Genomic DNA, 14,980 nt, shown 5'->3' with positions numbered 1-14,980 from the left:
CATGTCAGAAAGCTAAAACGAAGCGCTAATGACATAACCTTGTAATTGAATAATGGTTATTGTTTTGAGACTACGAAATGAATAATCATTATCATTTAAAACGGCATCATTGTTTTATAAGGAGACTAATAAGTAATTACATTACAAGTCTTAGATGCCTGAACGATTTCAAATTGGCACTATGCCACATCCTGTAATATCGCTAAAGCCCAGTTATAATTCCATTATTAGAGGATGTCCCGGGATACCAGAAACTCTTCCAAGAATGGAATTTGAACTCAGAATACGATCAAATGATGGTAAACCATTCATAGTTGAGAAAATACAGGTTTCATTAGTTACTACAGAGGCTCTGGCAGGTTCCGGGCCATCATTTACTTCTAAAGGGAAGTTAGAAATGGAGACAGTGAACTATAAAAAGAATATAAGGGTGACTTCTAAAAGGATAGTTGGCGTTGATATCCCTTTAACTATCGCTATTCCTGATAATATTAAAGAAACCAATTATAACAAGTTCGGTCAAACTTATACAGAGTTCCGATGTAGGGTTCAATACGTTCTACACAGACCTAAAGGTTCAAGCAATGATTATGTACCTTTATCAGAAACGCTGTCAACTATAGTGAATATTGAAAAATACAATTTAATAGCTTCACCACAGTTATTCCCTCCATTAACAAGAAAGGTACTTTCTCCCAACAAAAAATTTGAAGTGCAATACTGCATCAAAACCCCATGTTTAACTATGGAAGATGTCCTCGATATTGAATTAGAGATTCTGCCAAATTTGGCAAAACTATATGGACCATCATATTCACAAAAGTTGTTTAATAAACGCCTGAAGCTGAAGAGTATTGTTTTAGAGCTCAAGGAATACCTAGAGGTTCATGATTCCAGGGTGGTGAGTAAGGAGCATACCCTGGTGAGTGAACTCTATCCATTTAACAATGTTATCGGTGATTCAGGGATTAGTCTATCTACCAGTTTAACTGTTTCCACAGGAATTCCACTATTCAGTAAATTTCTGAAGTCATTGGGCGAGCCGATATCTGCTACTATATCTGAAATTCAGCCTAATTTGGACGATAAATCTATCCCGGAAGTTGTAATACTTAAAAGTAAAAATAGTAAGTCAAAGGAATTGCAAACTCACTGCTCAATAACAACCAGAGGACGTCTATTCTCAATCTCCCATGGTTTATCAATGAAATTTAAAATATCCAATGGCAAAGATTTTGAAATAAAGCAACCATTAGACATATCTCCGTGGTCTAAAGCTGACATCAATATTGTTGAACAGTGTATAAGAAAAGAACTTGGTGTTGCGAAAAATGCACTTAATTTTTATAATACTTTTGGTGGTATCGGTTACAATAAGAAAACAGGTATTACCGAATACCCTCCACTGCATTGTGTTATTTACATGCCTGATAAAGAGACATTGAACGATTTGGGTGTTTACTATACTTCAGAACATAAAAATGCTCAAAGGATACCAATAATTGAATAAGAATAATATAGGTATTCATACTCTTTTTAAATTTCCTTTTATTTAAATAGTCAGATTTATTGTAAGGAATAAAGGGTTCTTAATTTTTTAATGGGCCGATATTTGGTAAGTTCTGCTGTTAAATCTAACTATCTCCCAGAAAACAGTTCATAGCTGCATTAATGGATTCTAAGATACCTTCAAGCCATCAGGGTTTTAGTAACCATACGAATACCTCAAACCCAAAACTATTAGAAGAAATTCCGTTGTTTGGCTCGGAAACAACACCCCAGCAGCGAGAAGTTACAGAAACCCTAGCAGAAATATACTCTGTCATTATAGCACTTGACCAGGTAGAGAAGTCATACTTGAAGGATGGTATCAGTAATACTGAATATACAAATGCAGTCAGTAAACTCCTTGCACAGTATAAGACTTATTTGACTAATAATAAAGACGTCGAAGAGGAATTTGTAAGTCTTGATAAATTTAAGGAAAAGTGGAATATTAGTGCTTCAAATGCAATAACAAGGATTGAAAGGGGTATACCAGTTACTGTTGAGCATGCTATTCGAGATATTTCCAGTGAAGACATTAATGCTACTAATTCGGGTGCTTCAAAGTTCAGTGCGAAAGCAGTTGCGGAGGTAACTGGCAATTTTATTACTGCCATGGATGCTCTAAAATTGAACTACAAAGCAAAAGACCAACTTCATCCCTTAATGTCGGAACTTCTGCTGAGTATAAATAGGGTCACTTCTCAGGATTTCGAAAACAGGGCAAAACTCGTGAATTGGATAGTTTCCATAAATAAAATGAAAGTTGACGAGCTGCTGAGCGAAGAGGAATCGAGGGAATTGCTCTTTGATTTAGAAAGTGCATATAAATCATTCTATTTATTGTTGGGATGATAAATAGCAAGTAGCATTAATTGAATACAGGGCTTTTGGCCTTACGATTAGAAAGAAAGCTACCTAGGAAAGCCAACGTGTCACGCTCGCGATCTGTGACAGGTTCATCTATATTATCAGGGGGCGGCAGTTGGTCAGTTTTATTTTCTGCTTTGTTACTTTCGGTTTCCATACCTGAACTTAGTTTTGCAGGGGTTTCCGATATCTCTCTCACTCCATCAACGAGCTTGTCATCTTGTAACACATCGTGAGCGGCCTTCATCTTAAAATTGATTGGAACTTCCTCATCATCCATCTCATCGTCTAAAAAGTGGATTACAGCAGTTTTCCTATCCTTTTTAATTGGCTGTAATGTGGTTGGATTTTCAGCACGTCTTTTACTTCGCCTTAAATCTTTAAAATAAGGTATTGTTATTTCAACACTCTGAATCTTAGCAGGATACATGAATGTCTTGCTATCCTCTTCTAATTCACCTTCTGAAATTCCTACCAAATTGTAAATGGATTCACCAACTAAAGTCCCAAATAAAACAGCCTTATCATTAAGTTCCGGCTTCTCATCCAGCGTGAAGAATATCATACTGTCTTCTGGTATAATGCCCACCAATCCACGTCTCGTAAATCGCAATTTATGATGAAATTCTTCTTCACAATTCAATTCCCCATAATCAAGCTCAACGGTCTTACCTGACAGTTTTATTAGCGATTTTTCATTCAATAAACCATCTATTCCAGCCTGAAGAAATGACCTAGTTGTAACTGGACATTCTTTCGCCCATAATTCAATTTCTAGTTTTCCTTTAGTTGTATTAATGACACATTTTGCAGTAGTTGGTAGTTCAACAGACATTATACTCATCAAGTAAATAATAATCCGCTACGTTCCCTCTCATCATAATGAATCATTCCTTGGTGCCAATCTTGTCTATTGTAGAAGTCTATGACTTGTCCATAATCCGGGTAACATAGCAAAATTTTTCAGTTTAAAGGTTTTATGTCTAAACATGATATTGAATGCTTACTTATAGCTTCACCAACTCAACTAAGCTAGAGCTAACTAATTTTCAGCCAAATCACATCCAAATATGGTTGGCGTCCTAATGAGCTCAGTTTTTGCCTCAGCAAAGAGGCTCCCATATGTTTTGAAGCATAATAACAGACTTGCACTTGTTACTGCTAGAAACATTGTAACCTCGAGGCGTCTGTTAAATGAAAAAAAACCTCAGGATGGCAATAAGTCACAATCCATCCTTGATGATGATTTGTTGTATAAGGCTGGCGTTGAAATTGGAGAAAACGCTGGCGAAAAGACCTCATCTGAAGATTCCAGCAGTTCTAGCAATAAAAAAAGAAGACATCGTAAGACTTCTACAGAAATTAAGAGAGAAAGATATGCCAATTTTTTCTATATATTTTCTTTATCGGGTATTATGGGAACTGGTCTCTATATGTCTAGAAACTGGGACGAGAGTGAACCTGAAAGTATGAGAAATGGGGTTGACAACGGTTACACCCCAGGGCTTATGTTTAGAAGATTTAAAACCAGATTTGACTCCATTTTCACATTTTTCCAAGAACCTCCCTTCCCCGATTTGCTTCCCCCTCCACCTCCGCCTCCATACCAAAGACCATTAACTTTAGTGCTTCCCTTAGAGGACTTTTTAGTCCACTCTGAATGGAGTCAAAAGCATGGCTGGAGAACTGCTAAGAGACCAGGTGCAGACTACTTTTTGGGTTATATTTCTCAATATTACGAAGTGGTGCTTTTCTCTTCTAACTACATGATGAATGCAGAAAAGATTGCTGAAAAACTGGACCCTATTCATGCTTTTGTTACTTACAATTTGTTCAAGGAGCACTGTCTATACAAGGACGGTGTTCATATTAAGGATCTTTCCCATTTAAACAGAGATCTAGGAAAGACTATCATTATTGACACCGATCCTAATGCATTCAAGTTGCAACCTGAAAACGCTATTCAGGCCAAGCCATGGAAAGGCACAGCTGACGATGGGCTCCTACAGTATATTCCATTCTTAGAATACTTAGTTACACAGCAAACTAACGATGTTAGACCCATTCTGGCAAGTTTCAAGGATAGAGAGCACATTCCAGAAGAGTTCGATAGGCGTGTAAAAAAATTAAGACAGAAGTTTGAGCGTGAACAAAAGGCAGCCATGCAAGGCTGGTTCATGAAGCTACTAGGTATCGGTGTTACGGGAAGACCTTCCAAGTTTCCACTTGATATCATAAGGGAAGAGGGTGAAAAGAACTATGTTCGTTTCATGAAAATCATTGAAGAAGAGAAAGAGAAATTAAAGTTGCAACAAGCCGCCATGGGATCTCAAACTTTTACCTTAAAGGACTATGTTGAGGGTAACATCCCATCTCCAGAAGAGCAGATGAAGATACAATTACAGAAGCAAAAGGAATTTGAAGAGATGTATGAAAAGCAAAAGTTGGAAAAACATAAGGTAGAGAACGAAAAATAGCTTATTAAATACCGTAAGTATGATGACTAGTACGATATTGTATGTATATGTAAATAGTTTAAATTCCGGCTAACTTAGTATCAATAATCTCGGTAGCTGTTAGATAGATTTACAACTAATACCTTTCCCATAGTATGATAAGTTACTGAAACTATAATGGGTCTTGGTTTACCCTGTAGTATGTATTTAACAAAGGAAGATGAAAATAAAGCATAGTCTATAATACAAATTTTCTACTGCTACAATATTGGAATAGCTAAACTTAATTAAGTTGCATTCACCAAACGAGCAACTTCATAGGCGGTGATATGAAATGAAACTTACTTTTATTATAGACATTTGCAGAATTCAGATTGCTATTAAAAGCTACAGTTGTTAGTGCCAGTAGTTTTAGTAAAGAAGGCTGAATAGCGTATCTGACATTGAATCTCGATCGCCTTTACATAACTAGGACACTAGTAAGTTATATGTTGCTGAAAAAATCAAAGGAAAACCTAAAAGATGGTATATACCTAGTGAGATTAGGTATAGAATATTTCAAAGGAAGTATTTTGTTTCGGCGGTTACGTTCATTACTGTGAATTTAGGATCACTATTGACAATTTCCCGTGCAATCTTTTGACGGCTCCGATATGTGGAGTAATAGCTCTATATTGTGTTTATTATTTTATGTTTTAATCATGATATCATAGTATTTTGAGATAGTTACACAGTCTTTCAAGAATTCCGACGGTTTATGTACACTTTAATAAAAGACTACTTCAATTCGGAAACCATAATGAGACGTTATCCGGTGCATTAGGACTGTTTCTTGTTGGGAACTCTATAATCCATCTTAGCTTACCAAATGAAATGAATATACTAACAATAAAACTGTCTCTATTTTACTTTGGAGCAAGATTTAATGTTCTCATTCACTTTGTATGGTGCCATCTCAATTTATTAGTAAAAGCAAAAATAATTAAATATTATACAATATTATGCTATTCGTTATTTGAATAATACAAAGGAATGGACACCTGAGGAATTCATTGTTCCAAAACTTTGCACACTTCCCACAATGCCTCCGCTGCACCATCATAAAACAAATTGTGGCCGGTGTTGACTACAACTCTGAATGAGTACTCAGGATAATGTGTAGAGTTGGCAGGGGTGATTTTGTCTTCGCTTCCTACCAAAACATGACCGCAACAATTATAATTGTCTAGGCGAGGAGCTCCATTAATCAAATCTTGCCAGCCCAATATATACTCCGTAATGGACTTTGATGAAATAGCAATACTGTCGTACAACTGTGTCAATTTTCTGTACTTATTTCCCATGTTAGAGAAGAATAGCTTGATTCCGGAGCTATGCAAACCTTTATTTTGATCAAAATTTGTCCTTAAGAACCTTAAAGCTAAAACAATGAACGGTTTGAAGAAGGATAATGACAAATGAATAAATGGCTGGACTAAATCAAGTTTTGATTTGAGAGTTCTAGGAGGAGGTGGGGATAACAATATGATTTTCTCGGCATTCAAAGTGTCAACACCGTACCTACATAATAAATGTAATGTCAAAATACACCCCATAGAATGCCCATAAAATCGTATCCGAACTCCTGGATTAGGGTTCCGGACCATTATGTCAAGCAATTCTTTAATACAGTCAACAACTTCCATCATTGGATAACCATCGTTCCAATGATCGCTTTCACCAAACCCTGGTAAGTCAAAAGCGAAGAACTTTTCTCCGAGAACATCAAGCATGTACAAGAGGGGCTCAAATTGCTTAATATTACCACCCAATCCGTGTATCATGAAATTTACAACCATTGGATCTTCAACAGATGTTGCATCACTATGGTTAGGTAGAGATGTAGGAGAAATGTCAGATATTGCGTTCGGTGTTGGAGCGTCTGAATCTTCTATACCAATTAACTGTGGTTCATCTTCTTCTATTATAGGTCTGTTGTTTCTTGCCACAGATGGCATGGCTTGTATATCAATGATAGTATCTGCATCTTCCCCATTGTCTGAATCAGTATCACTGTCAGTATGAACGCGCATTGTATGTTCGCCCTCGTTTTCATTATCACAATCGCAGTCACATCTTTCTGCGTCAGAATCTGTTTCCGCTTTACTTTCTAGATCGGACGCACATACTGTTCCAGCCTCAGACGCTGAATCTGAATCTGATCCAAAATCCTCGTCATATTCTTTTTCGTAATTAGCATCAACCTCCATATCGTCATCAGTATCATATTCAGGGGCAGTATCCATATATTCATCTTGAGAAGGCGTCATTTCTCGTGGATTGGCATCCACAATAACCTCAGATATATCACGTACAAGACTTGGTGATTTATTGGAGCTGTTCTCAGAATTGGTCTGAGATTCTTGGGTTGCGCCATTAAATGAATCTGATTCTGTACCTGAATTTTCATGGCCCACATTCGAACCCTTCTTTGAAACTCTGGAAGAACTATGCTCAAGTTTAGAACCTATGTATTTAATTGCGGACAATATTGAACCATTATCAGACAATAAGGCCGAACTTAATCCAGACCTTATAGAATGTCTATGCAACGATGATCCCCGACTAAGCTTTGACAAACTACTTCCGGGCCTATGCGTTTCTGAAATTTTAGACCTTGGGGAAGATTCTACTCCAGAATCTGATGACGCTAACTTTGTAGAAATGCTTGAATTACTTATAGATGGAGGGGCTGGTGATTCTGTCCTATTCGTCACAGGAATCGTAATTTCGGTTATCGATTCCTCGCGCTCTGTGTACTGGGAGCTTATCCCTTTGGAAGCACGGCTGGTAGAAGTGGATAAATTTACGCGTTCTATTGTCGACACATCCTCAATTGAATTTGCCTTTGATGATTGTGAAGCTATTGAGGTTGTAGTTTTTGAGGAAGGTCTAGAGCGACTTGGCTTAGTGGTTTTTACTGTCAAAAATACCAAAGAATCTTGCTTTGAATTTACAGAAATTGCTTCTTCATCTGTTGATATAGTCCGCGACCGCCGCGCTATTCTTGGACTCCTACCTCTTGACGATGGTTTGGAACTGGGTTTTGTCGAGTTATCTGTATACGAAACTAATGATTCCTGTTCGGATTCCGTAACTGGAGAAACCTCTAATAGTGATCCCGTATTTGCTGAATGTGAAGCAACGGAACTCTTTGACTTTGTTGACGGTATGGATAGTGTGAATTTACTAGAGTCCGTTTTCGAGGAAGCCACAGATTGCAGTTCAGATTCAGAAACAGGTGAAACGTCCAATACGGAAAGCGTCTTTACTGAATTCAACGCTGAGTTCTTTAACCTTGAGGAAATTTTAGATGAAATCGTAGGCCTTGTATTGACGGATATTAGTGAGTCTTGTACAGATTCCGAGGCTGTAGAATTTTCTGAAATTGTTTGGTCACTAACAGAATTAGGACCAACAGTATTTCTTGAAAACGTTGAAGCCCTCGAAGGTATTGCAGAGACAGTCTTGGAAGAATCCAGTGGATCGTGTGCAAACTCGGAATCCGTTACAGTTTCTAGCATAAACTCATCCTTGAATTGTTGGGAGGCAAGAGAATTTCTTGACCTTGATGATGGCCTGGAGGATGCAGATCTGTTAGATACTGGTCTAGACAAATTTATTGGTCTATAGTCGTATTCTTCAACCTGTGATTCTTCTAAGATTCTTTGCCCTTTTAGCATGCTTGACACTACACTGATATGAGAACTTGCGGAAGGAACAGAAAGTAAAGATCTACTCGATCTTTTCTTGGAAGAAGGTCTAGATGATATAGGCTTCTTGGTTTTATACTTTGAAGGTGCCTTAGAGTCATCTTCAAATTCGTAGATTGGAGATATCTCTGATATGGGATGATCAATAATGGAGTTAGAAGTAAGATTATTAGTCCTCGAGTGTGATGAAGGCCTAGAAGAATTCATAGGTTTGCGGTCGTGCTCATCGCCAAAGGATTCCTCTGGCACCTTTTGGGTCTTCAACATACTTGACACCACAGAATCTTGAGAGTTTGCAGAAGGAACAGAGAGCAAAGATTTACTTGCCCTAGACTTTGATGAAGGTCTAGATGATACAGACCTCGTAGACTTATGCTTCGAAGGTGCCATAGACTCATTCTCAAACTCATACGCCTGAGAGATATCTGAAATCGGATGTTCAATTATTGAATTAGAAGTAACAGTAGCCCTGGGACGCGATGAAGGTTTGGATCCTGCTGGTTTTGTTGAACCATGCTTAGAAGAGGCTACAGGCTCTTGTTCGAAGTCTGAATCTGTTGAACTTTCTATGATCGAGCCATCCTTAAGTGTCTGGGATGAAAATGAGTGTCTCGATTTTGATGATGGTCTGGAAGATGTAGATCTGTTAGATACTGGTCTAGACAAATTTATTGGTCTATAGTCGTATTCTTCAACCTGTGATTCTTCTAAGATTCTTTGCCCTTTTAGCATGCTTGACACTATACTGATATGAGAACTTGCGGAAGGAACAGAAAGTAAAGATCTACTCGATCTTTTCTTGGAAGAAGGTCTAGATGATATAGGCTTCTTGGTTTTATACTTTGAAGGTTCCTTAGACTCATCTTCAAACTCAAAAGTTGGAGATATCTCTGATATGGGATGATCAATAATGGAGTTAGAAGTAAGATTATTAGTCCTCGAGTGTGATGAAGGCCTAGAAGAATTCATAGGTTTGCGGTCGTGCTCATCGCCAAAGGATTCCTCTGGCACCTTTTGGGTCTTCAACATACTTGACACCACAGAATCTTGAGAGTTTGCAGAAGGAACAGAGAGCAAAGATTTACTTGCCCTAGACTTTGATGAAGGTCTAGATGATACAGACCTCGTAGACTTATGCTTCGAAGGTGCCATAGACTCATTCTCAAACTCATACGCCTGAGAGATATCTGAAATCGGATGTTCAATTACTGAATTAGAAGTAACAGTAACTTTGGAGCATGATGAAGGTCTGGATCCTGCTATTTTTGTTGAAACACTGATGGAAGAAGCTACTGGCTCCTGTTGGAACTCCGAAAAAGGTGAATCCTCTGGAATCGATTCGTTATTGACTGAATGATTAGCAACAGAACTTTTAATTTTTGAAGGAGTCGATGATATAGATTTTGTAGAGGTTGTCTTGGAAGAAGCTATAGATAATTGCACAGATTCGGATGCAGATGACTCCCCAGACATGGAGTTTGTATTGACGGAATGCATTGTAGCAGAGTTCCTAGATCTCGATGATGGTCTGGATGATCCCAATTTCGTAGGGTTATGATTTAAATGAATAGCTAATTGTTTTTCACCACCAAATTCCGGCGAATCCTGTATTGATGAATCGGTCATTGAGGAACCAGATGCACCATGATTCTTTGATTTTGAGGATGGCCTCGACAAACTCGAAACCATCGCAGGCATTAAAGCTCCCACATGTAATCTTGATGAAATTTGATCTGCGTGTCTTTGAGATTCTATATTTTCCAGGGTATCTGGGCCTTGATAAGTACCAAAACTTGAGTTCGACGGCTTATTAAACGTACCATTTGTTTGCCCAGAGTTTATAGAGCTGTCTCCAAATCTGGATGCACTTCTAAGAGTAGGCGTTTGGCTATCATCTGTATAACTTATGGATGAAGAGAAGCTGTCCTTTCTAGCAACAGAGTTCGAACTTGAATATGCTCTCATTGACGACTTAACTAACGAACCTAGGCGCTGTAATTTTGAGCTGGAAACATAAGGCGAAGGAGCAAAATCAGCTTCCGAATCAAAAACAGAAGAACTATTCTGTGTATCTCTATCATTTGTAGCAGCACTTCCAACTGCAGACAAATATATAGAACCCTTCCCGGAGTTAATGTCTGACGCAGTTTCAGAATTAAAGTGTATCTTCTTCGAACTATTAGGGAGCGAGTTAGTTGTATTTGCAGAATTTTGTGCAGAGGAATCACAGTTACCAGAGTTAGCCCTCTTATTCGTATCGATTAAATCTTTTTCTAAGTTAACCTCTGAAAATTCGCTGATTTGAGCAGAGCTATCAGCTTTGGAAGCGACACTATTTTTTGCTTGAATTGAAGGTGTTCCTGAAGAGTGAGAGTTTCCGGGTCTAATTGGAATCTTCGGTGTCATTGCAGAAGAAGACAGTGAAGCAGAATACTCTGTTTCGGACTCAATTACTGATGAATTATCAGACCATGAAAGAGGACCCATAGAACCAGGTAAAGCAGACATCTTAGTTATGGGTTTAGCATTCTTTGATAGCCTTGAAGTAGTCATCAAGCTAATTCCACTCTTAATGGAAGTATGCTTAGAGCTTTTGCCTGAAATTAAACCTGAAGGCTTACTGTAATGCTCATAAATTTCATTAGTAACGTGAGTAGAGTGCATATCAACAGATTTCGAATCTATAGAACCCCCCAGAATCTTAGGATTCCTTGTTGATGACGACTGTAATATAGTGGACTGTGCCTCAAGGTCATTTGACGCAAGTCCAACTGAGCCAACCGAGTTCTTAGATATCAAGCTAAATGTTTCTGCTGATATAGTTTTGTCTGATGCAGTCTGATTATATTCATTAGTTGAAGAGATAGCCACTGAATCCATGGAAACCGTATCAGTATCCAACTCTGAAATTGTTACAGCTGGTAAAGAACTTTGGCTTGATTTAGAGGTAAGGGAACTTTTCGTAACAATAGATGACCTTTTTGATGTACCTGATTGTCCGGATAAGGTAGAGTTACTTTTAGTATTGATAGAGGATGTGTTAAGGGAAAGCGTAGAAGCTGTCTCAGAGCTACCTTTTAAGGAGGAAGAAGCCATTGAACTTCTTGATTTTGAGGGTGGTCTTATCGACAAATTGGTAGACTGTGAATACAAGGACGAAACTGCTGGCGATCCAGTAAGCCCTACTTCAAAATCGAAAGTTGAAATAACATCTGAATCTACTGTAATAGTATCTGGTTTATTAGCCTGAAATATTTGTGAGATTTCTGATATCTGTGATATTGAGGAACGTGCATCTGAAGATCCAGGTTGTTTGCGGCTAGCCGCAGCTTTTGGTTTATTGACGGCAGACACATGTATAGATCTGACAGAGCCCACGATAGACGTAACCGCTGATGAGTTTTTAGTAACTTGAGAATCCTGAAAAGTCTTCGAAGGTTGCTTTTCTGGGGACCCGCGTTGTTTGCGACTCACGCCAACTTTTGGTGTATTCACGGCAGATGCATGTATAGATCTAACAGATTCCAAGAAATTGTTTGGTACTGAAGAGTTTTGAGTGCCATCAGAACCCCATTCAGAATTTTGGCCAGTGCTATCTGAAGTTACACTAATAATAGTGCTAGGAGACTGTGAGTTTCCACAGTTATTCGAACCATTTGAATTATTTGCTTTTGCAGTATTGGCTTTTGAAAGATGTGTGGATCTCAAAGAGCCGGCAGCTATATCGACAGCTGAAGAATTTACTGACTGTATAGAGTATGATGCTGATTGGACTTCAACGGCCACATTGGATCTGTATTGGTCTTCGTTGAAAGAATCATTGGACTTTGCACCACTATCTAAAGACTTCGATGCTTCTTCAGAAAAACAAGAACCAATTTCTATAAGATTAACAGAATGATCTGAGTCGTCCTCTATTTCTTGAGCTGAAGATACATTTCTAATATCACCGGCCTCTTTGTTAAGGCGAAATGACCCATGTTCTGATATAGCTACCGATGCGAGCCCTTTTCTAACCTCTCCCCTATAAGCTGATTTAATTGATCCTTTTTCAGAATGCATATAGGAACTTTGTGATGACTTGTAGGATGATTTACCTGAGGACGCAGTTGAAGAGCCCTTCTTAGAGCATTTATGTGTTCCATTTTCAGATTTAAGTACTGTGTTCTCTGAAAGTCCCTCTACATCGTCTGAAGCAAGATCTGCCTCGTTTACCGAATTGAACGATTCATAATCTGTTGAACCAGAATCATTACCGTTTTTAATTGTACCATTATTTCTACGCGAAGCGGTGGATTTAGCGTTGTTCTGAAAGGAGGATGCTGTATTGAATCCAGTATCTGCGTCCTCAGAAGCGCTCGCGAGTCTTGATTCGCACTTTGCTGTAGACTTAAAACTTGCTCCACGGCTCAAGGGTGCTGATACTTTGGCTGAAAGACCCAAGTATGTACTATTGGTTTTTGACCCTGATTGGCTGGGATTCATGGTAGAAGCAGAATTCGCTGCTTGCGACTTTTTTTCAAAGTTTAGTAATAAAGTGGTCCCTGCTTCACGACAACTTTCATAGTTTAAAGATTCAAAAGCAGAGAGTGTTTCTGCACCTAGGGAATCCGTAGCAAGGGTTCCTCGCATTGAAGCAAATGATTCATAATCTGAATAACCTGTTGTAGCTGTTGGGCTTTTAAATTGTGATGTGAGAGCTGTATTCAATGAGTCGCGCTCTTCTTCAGTAGAAAGTTGTGCCGACCTTAAGGATTGTTTCCTATTTAATGCCACTCCTTCGCCCTTTTTAGATTTGGAATTCTTCCGCGATGCGGTTAGCAGTGAATGTTGATTCTTTGTTGATGCAGTGGAAGAGGACCTACGCACGCCAGCTTTTTTGTCTTCAGCCCTACCATCTGAACTTGAAGGACATGCCTTTATAGTATCATTGTCATCGTCTGGTTTATAACCTGCGCTCTCCAAGATACCCTCTAAGACCAAAGCATATTGTTGCTCAGTGAGATTTGCGGAAGTTAATGATCCAACCTCGGATTCAGCAGCAGATACTTCCGCTGTAGACAGAGATTTATTATCATTATTTGATTCCCCGTTTACAAGCGGCACATTTTTAGCGGCATCTTTTGCTTTGTCTGATGTATTACCCTTTAAATGATATCCGCGGCTAAGCGCATAGGCGAGCATTCCTCCCTCTCTACGACCTAATAACCTCTTTAAGAAATCTTCGCGCTGCACACCGGTAGCTTCTTCCCTAGGATCGGCAGTGTTTGCTGTAACCAACGTGTCATCCGTCTCTGTATTCGTATAACCTTCTTCCGCTGTATGCATTTCGTCGTCACTTTGGTAAAGCTCTTTGTGCGTACTTGATCTTAACGGCCCATACCTTCTTGGTTCTTCCATAACCCCTTCAAGGTTATGGATAGTACGAATCTTACCCCGAGATAGGTTTACAAACTCGACATGCTCTAATAGGAACCTACTTGTAAAATCATTAGGATTATTTCGTATGTTCTTAGCTAAAGCGGGTCCGTCTTTGTACTCTAACTCTATCTGGTCTATTGTCTTGCCAGATATCGGAGGTAATGGCTCAGCCGCCTCTCTTATAATAGCTTCAATATTTTTAGGGAGAATCATATATAAGACTTGTTGATCATACAATGAATTACACCTATAATTGTACCTACTTTGGTGTTTTGATTCGCTTTATTTTAGGTTGTTAACATTATAAGCGCTTACCGTCGTTTTATTTTAAGGGTCTGGGATTTACTTTTTTTGACAGAATAAATTATACAGAACTCAGTATACAAAGTAAAAATTATGTAGCTAAGTTGGGGTCACCCATTTGCTAGATTTCCTGACTGTTATGCCTTACGATTTTTGGAGTGTTTAAACGGCTTCAAAACGACCTTATCTTGTGAGACACCATTTGTTGGTAACTAGACTACGAATCCTTAATATTAGCAGTAAACATGAACCTGAGGAGATCAGGTTGTCAGTAGTGCGTCGTGTTAACGTTTTTGCACCGTGCTGTATTAGCTCCTCGCTGTAAAATCAACGCATTGTATAAGAACCGAATTTATTCAGAGGTAGTAGATTTTACATTACTGAGTTCGGTTAAATATTTAAATAACTATAGTAAAGCTAACTTCGCGAATATGGTGGTGCTCATGTATATGACCGGATGTTTGATATCTTTGGTGTTCGTTTTCATCGAAACATCTTCAAGGTAGATCAGTTGTTTAGGGGATTAATTAGCAAGATGGTATTAATCAAAATCTAGAAAATGGTGTTTATAACAACTACTATAATTTCTGTCCCATCTTTTATAACGTGTCCTTGCGTTCAGCTGTTCGCTAT

General features: G+C 38.5%; 5 protein-coding genes across 5 annotated transcripts; 3 read left to right on the top strand and 2 right to left on the bottom strand.

Moving 5' to 3' along the window:
* Window positions 1-181: 181 nt before the first annotated feature.
* On the top strand, window positions 182-1,510 carry RGL1 (Rgl1p; the record flags this gene model as incomplete). The annotated part of the gene is made up of 1 exon (XM_018132301.1): window positions 182-1,510. One exon carries the CDS (start codon window positions 182-184, stop codon window positions 1,508-1,510), a length of 1,329 nt encoding a protein of 442 aa, XP_017987790.1.
* Window positions 1,511-1,671: 161 nt separating this feature from the next.
* VPS28 (ESCRT-I subunit protein VPS28) lies at window positions 1,672-2,400 on the top strand (the record flags this gene model as incomplete). The annotated part of the gene is made up of 1 exon (XM_018132300.1): window positions 1,672-2,400. The coding sequence occupies one exon, from the start codon at window positions 1,672-1,674 to the stop codon at window positions 2,398-2,400; it is 729 nt and encodes a 242-aa protein (XP_017987789.1).
* Window positions 2,401-2,416: 16 nt separating this feature from the next.
* CWC27 (putative peptidylprolyl isomerase CWC27) lies at window positions 2,417-3,259 on the bottom strand (the record flags this gene model as incomplete). Its single annotated transcript, XM_018132299.1, has 1 exon — window positions 2,417-3,259. One exon carries the CDS (start codon window positions 3,257-3,259, stop codon window positions 2,417-2,419), a length of 843 nt encoding a protein of 280 aa, XP_017987788.1.
* A 226-nt stretch (window positions 3,260-3,485) lies between these two features.
* On the top strand, window positions 3,486-4,892 carry TIM50 (protein translocase subunit TIM50; the record flags this gene model as incomplete). Its single annotated transcript, XM_018132298.1, has 1 exon — window positions 3,486-4,892. One exon carries the CDS (start codon window positions 3,486-3,488, stop codon window positions 4,890-4,892), a length of 1,407 nt encoding a protein of 468 aa, XP_017987787.1.
* Window positions 4,893-5,920: 1,028 nt separating this feature from the next.
* Window positions 5,921-14,257, bottom strand: LDH1 (triacylglycerol lipase; the record flags this gene model as incomplete). Its single annotated transcript, XM_018132297.1, has 1 exon — window positions 5,921-14,257. The coding sequence occupies one exon, from the start codon at window positions 14,255-14,257 to the stop codon at window positions 5,921-5,923; it is 8,337 nt and encodes a 2,778-aa protein (XP_017987786.1).
* Between the last annotated feature and the right edge of the window lie 723 nt (window positions 14,258-14,980).

Source organism: Eremothecium sinecaudum, chromosome IV, assembly GCF_001548555.1.
Source record: "Eremothecium sinecaudum strain ATCC 58844 chromosome IV, complete sequence".
Lineage (NCBI taxonomy): Eukaryota > Fungi > Ascomycota > Saccharomycetes > Saccharomycetales > Saccharomycetaceae > Eremothecium > Eremothecium sinecaudum.
The sequence above is the reverse complement of the archived record's forward strand: the minus strand, read 5'-3'. Positions and strand labels throughout refer to the sequence as shown.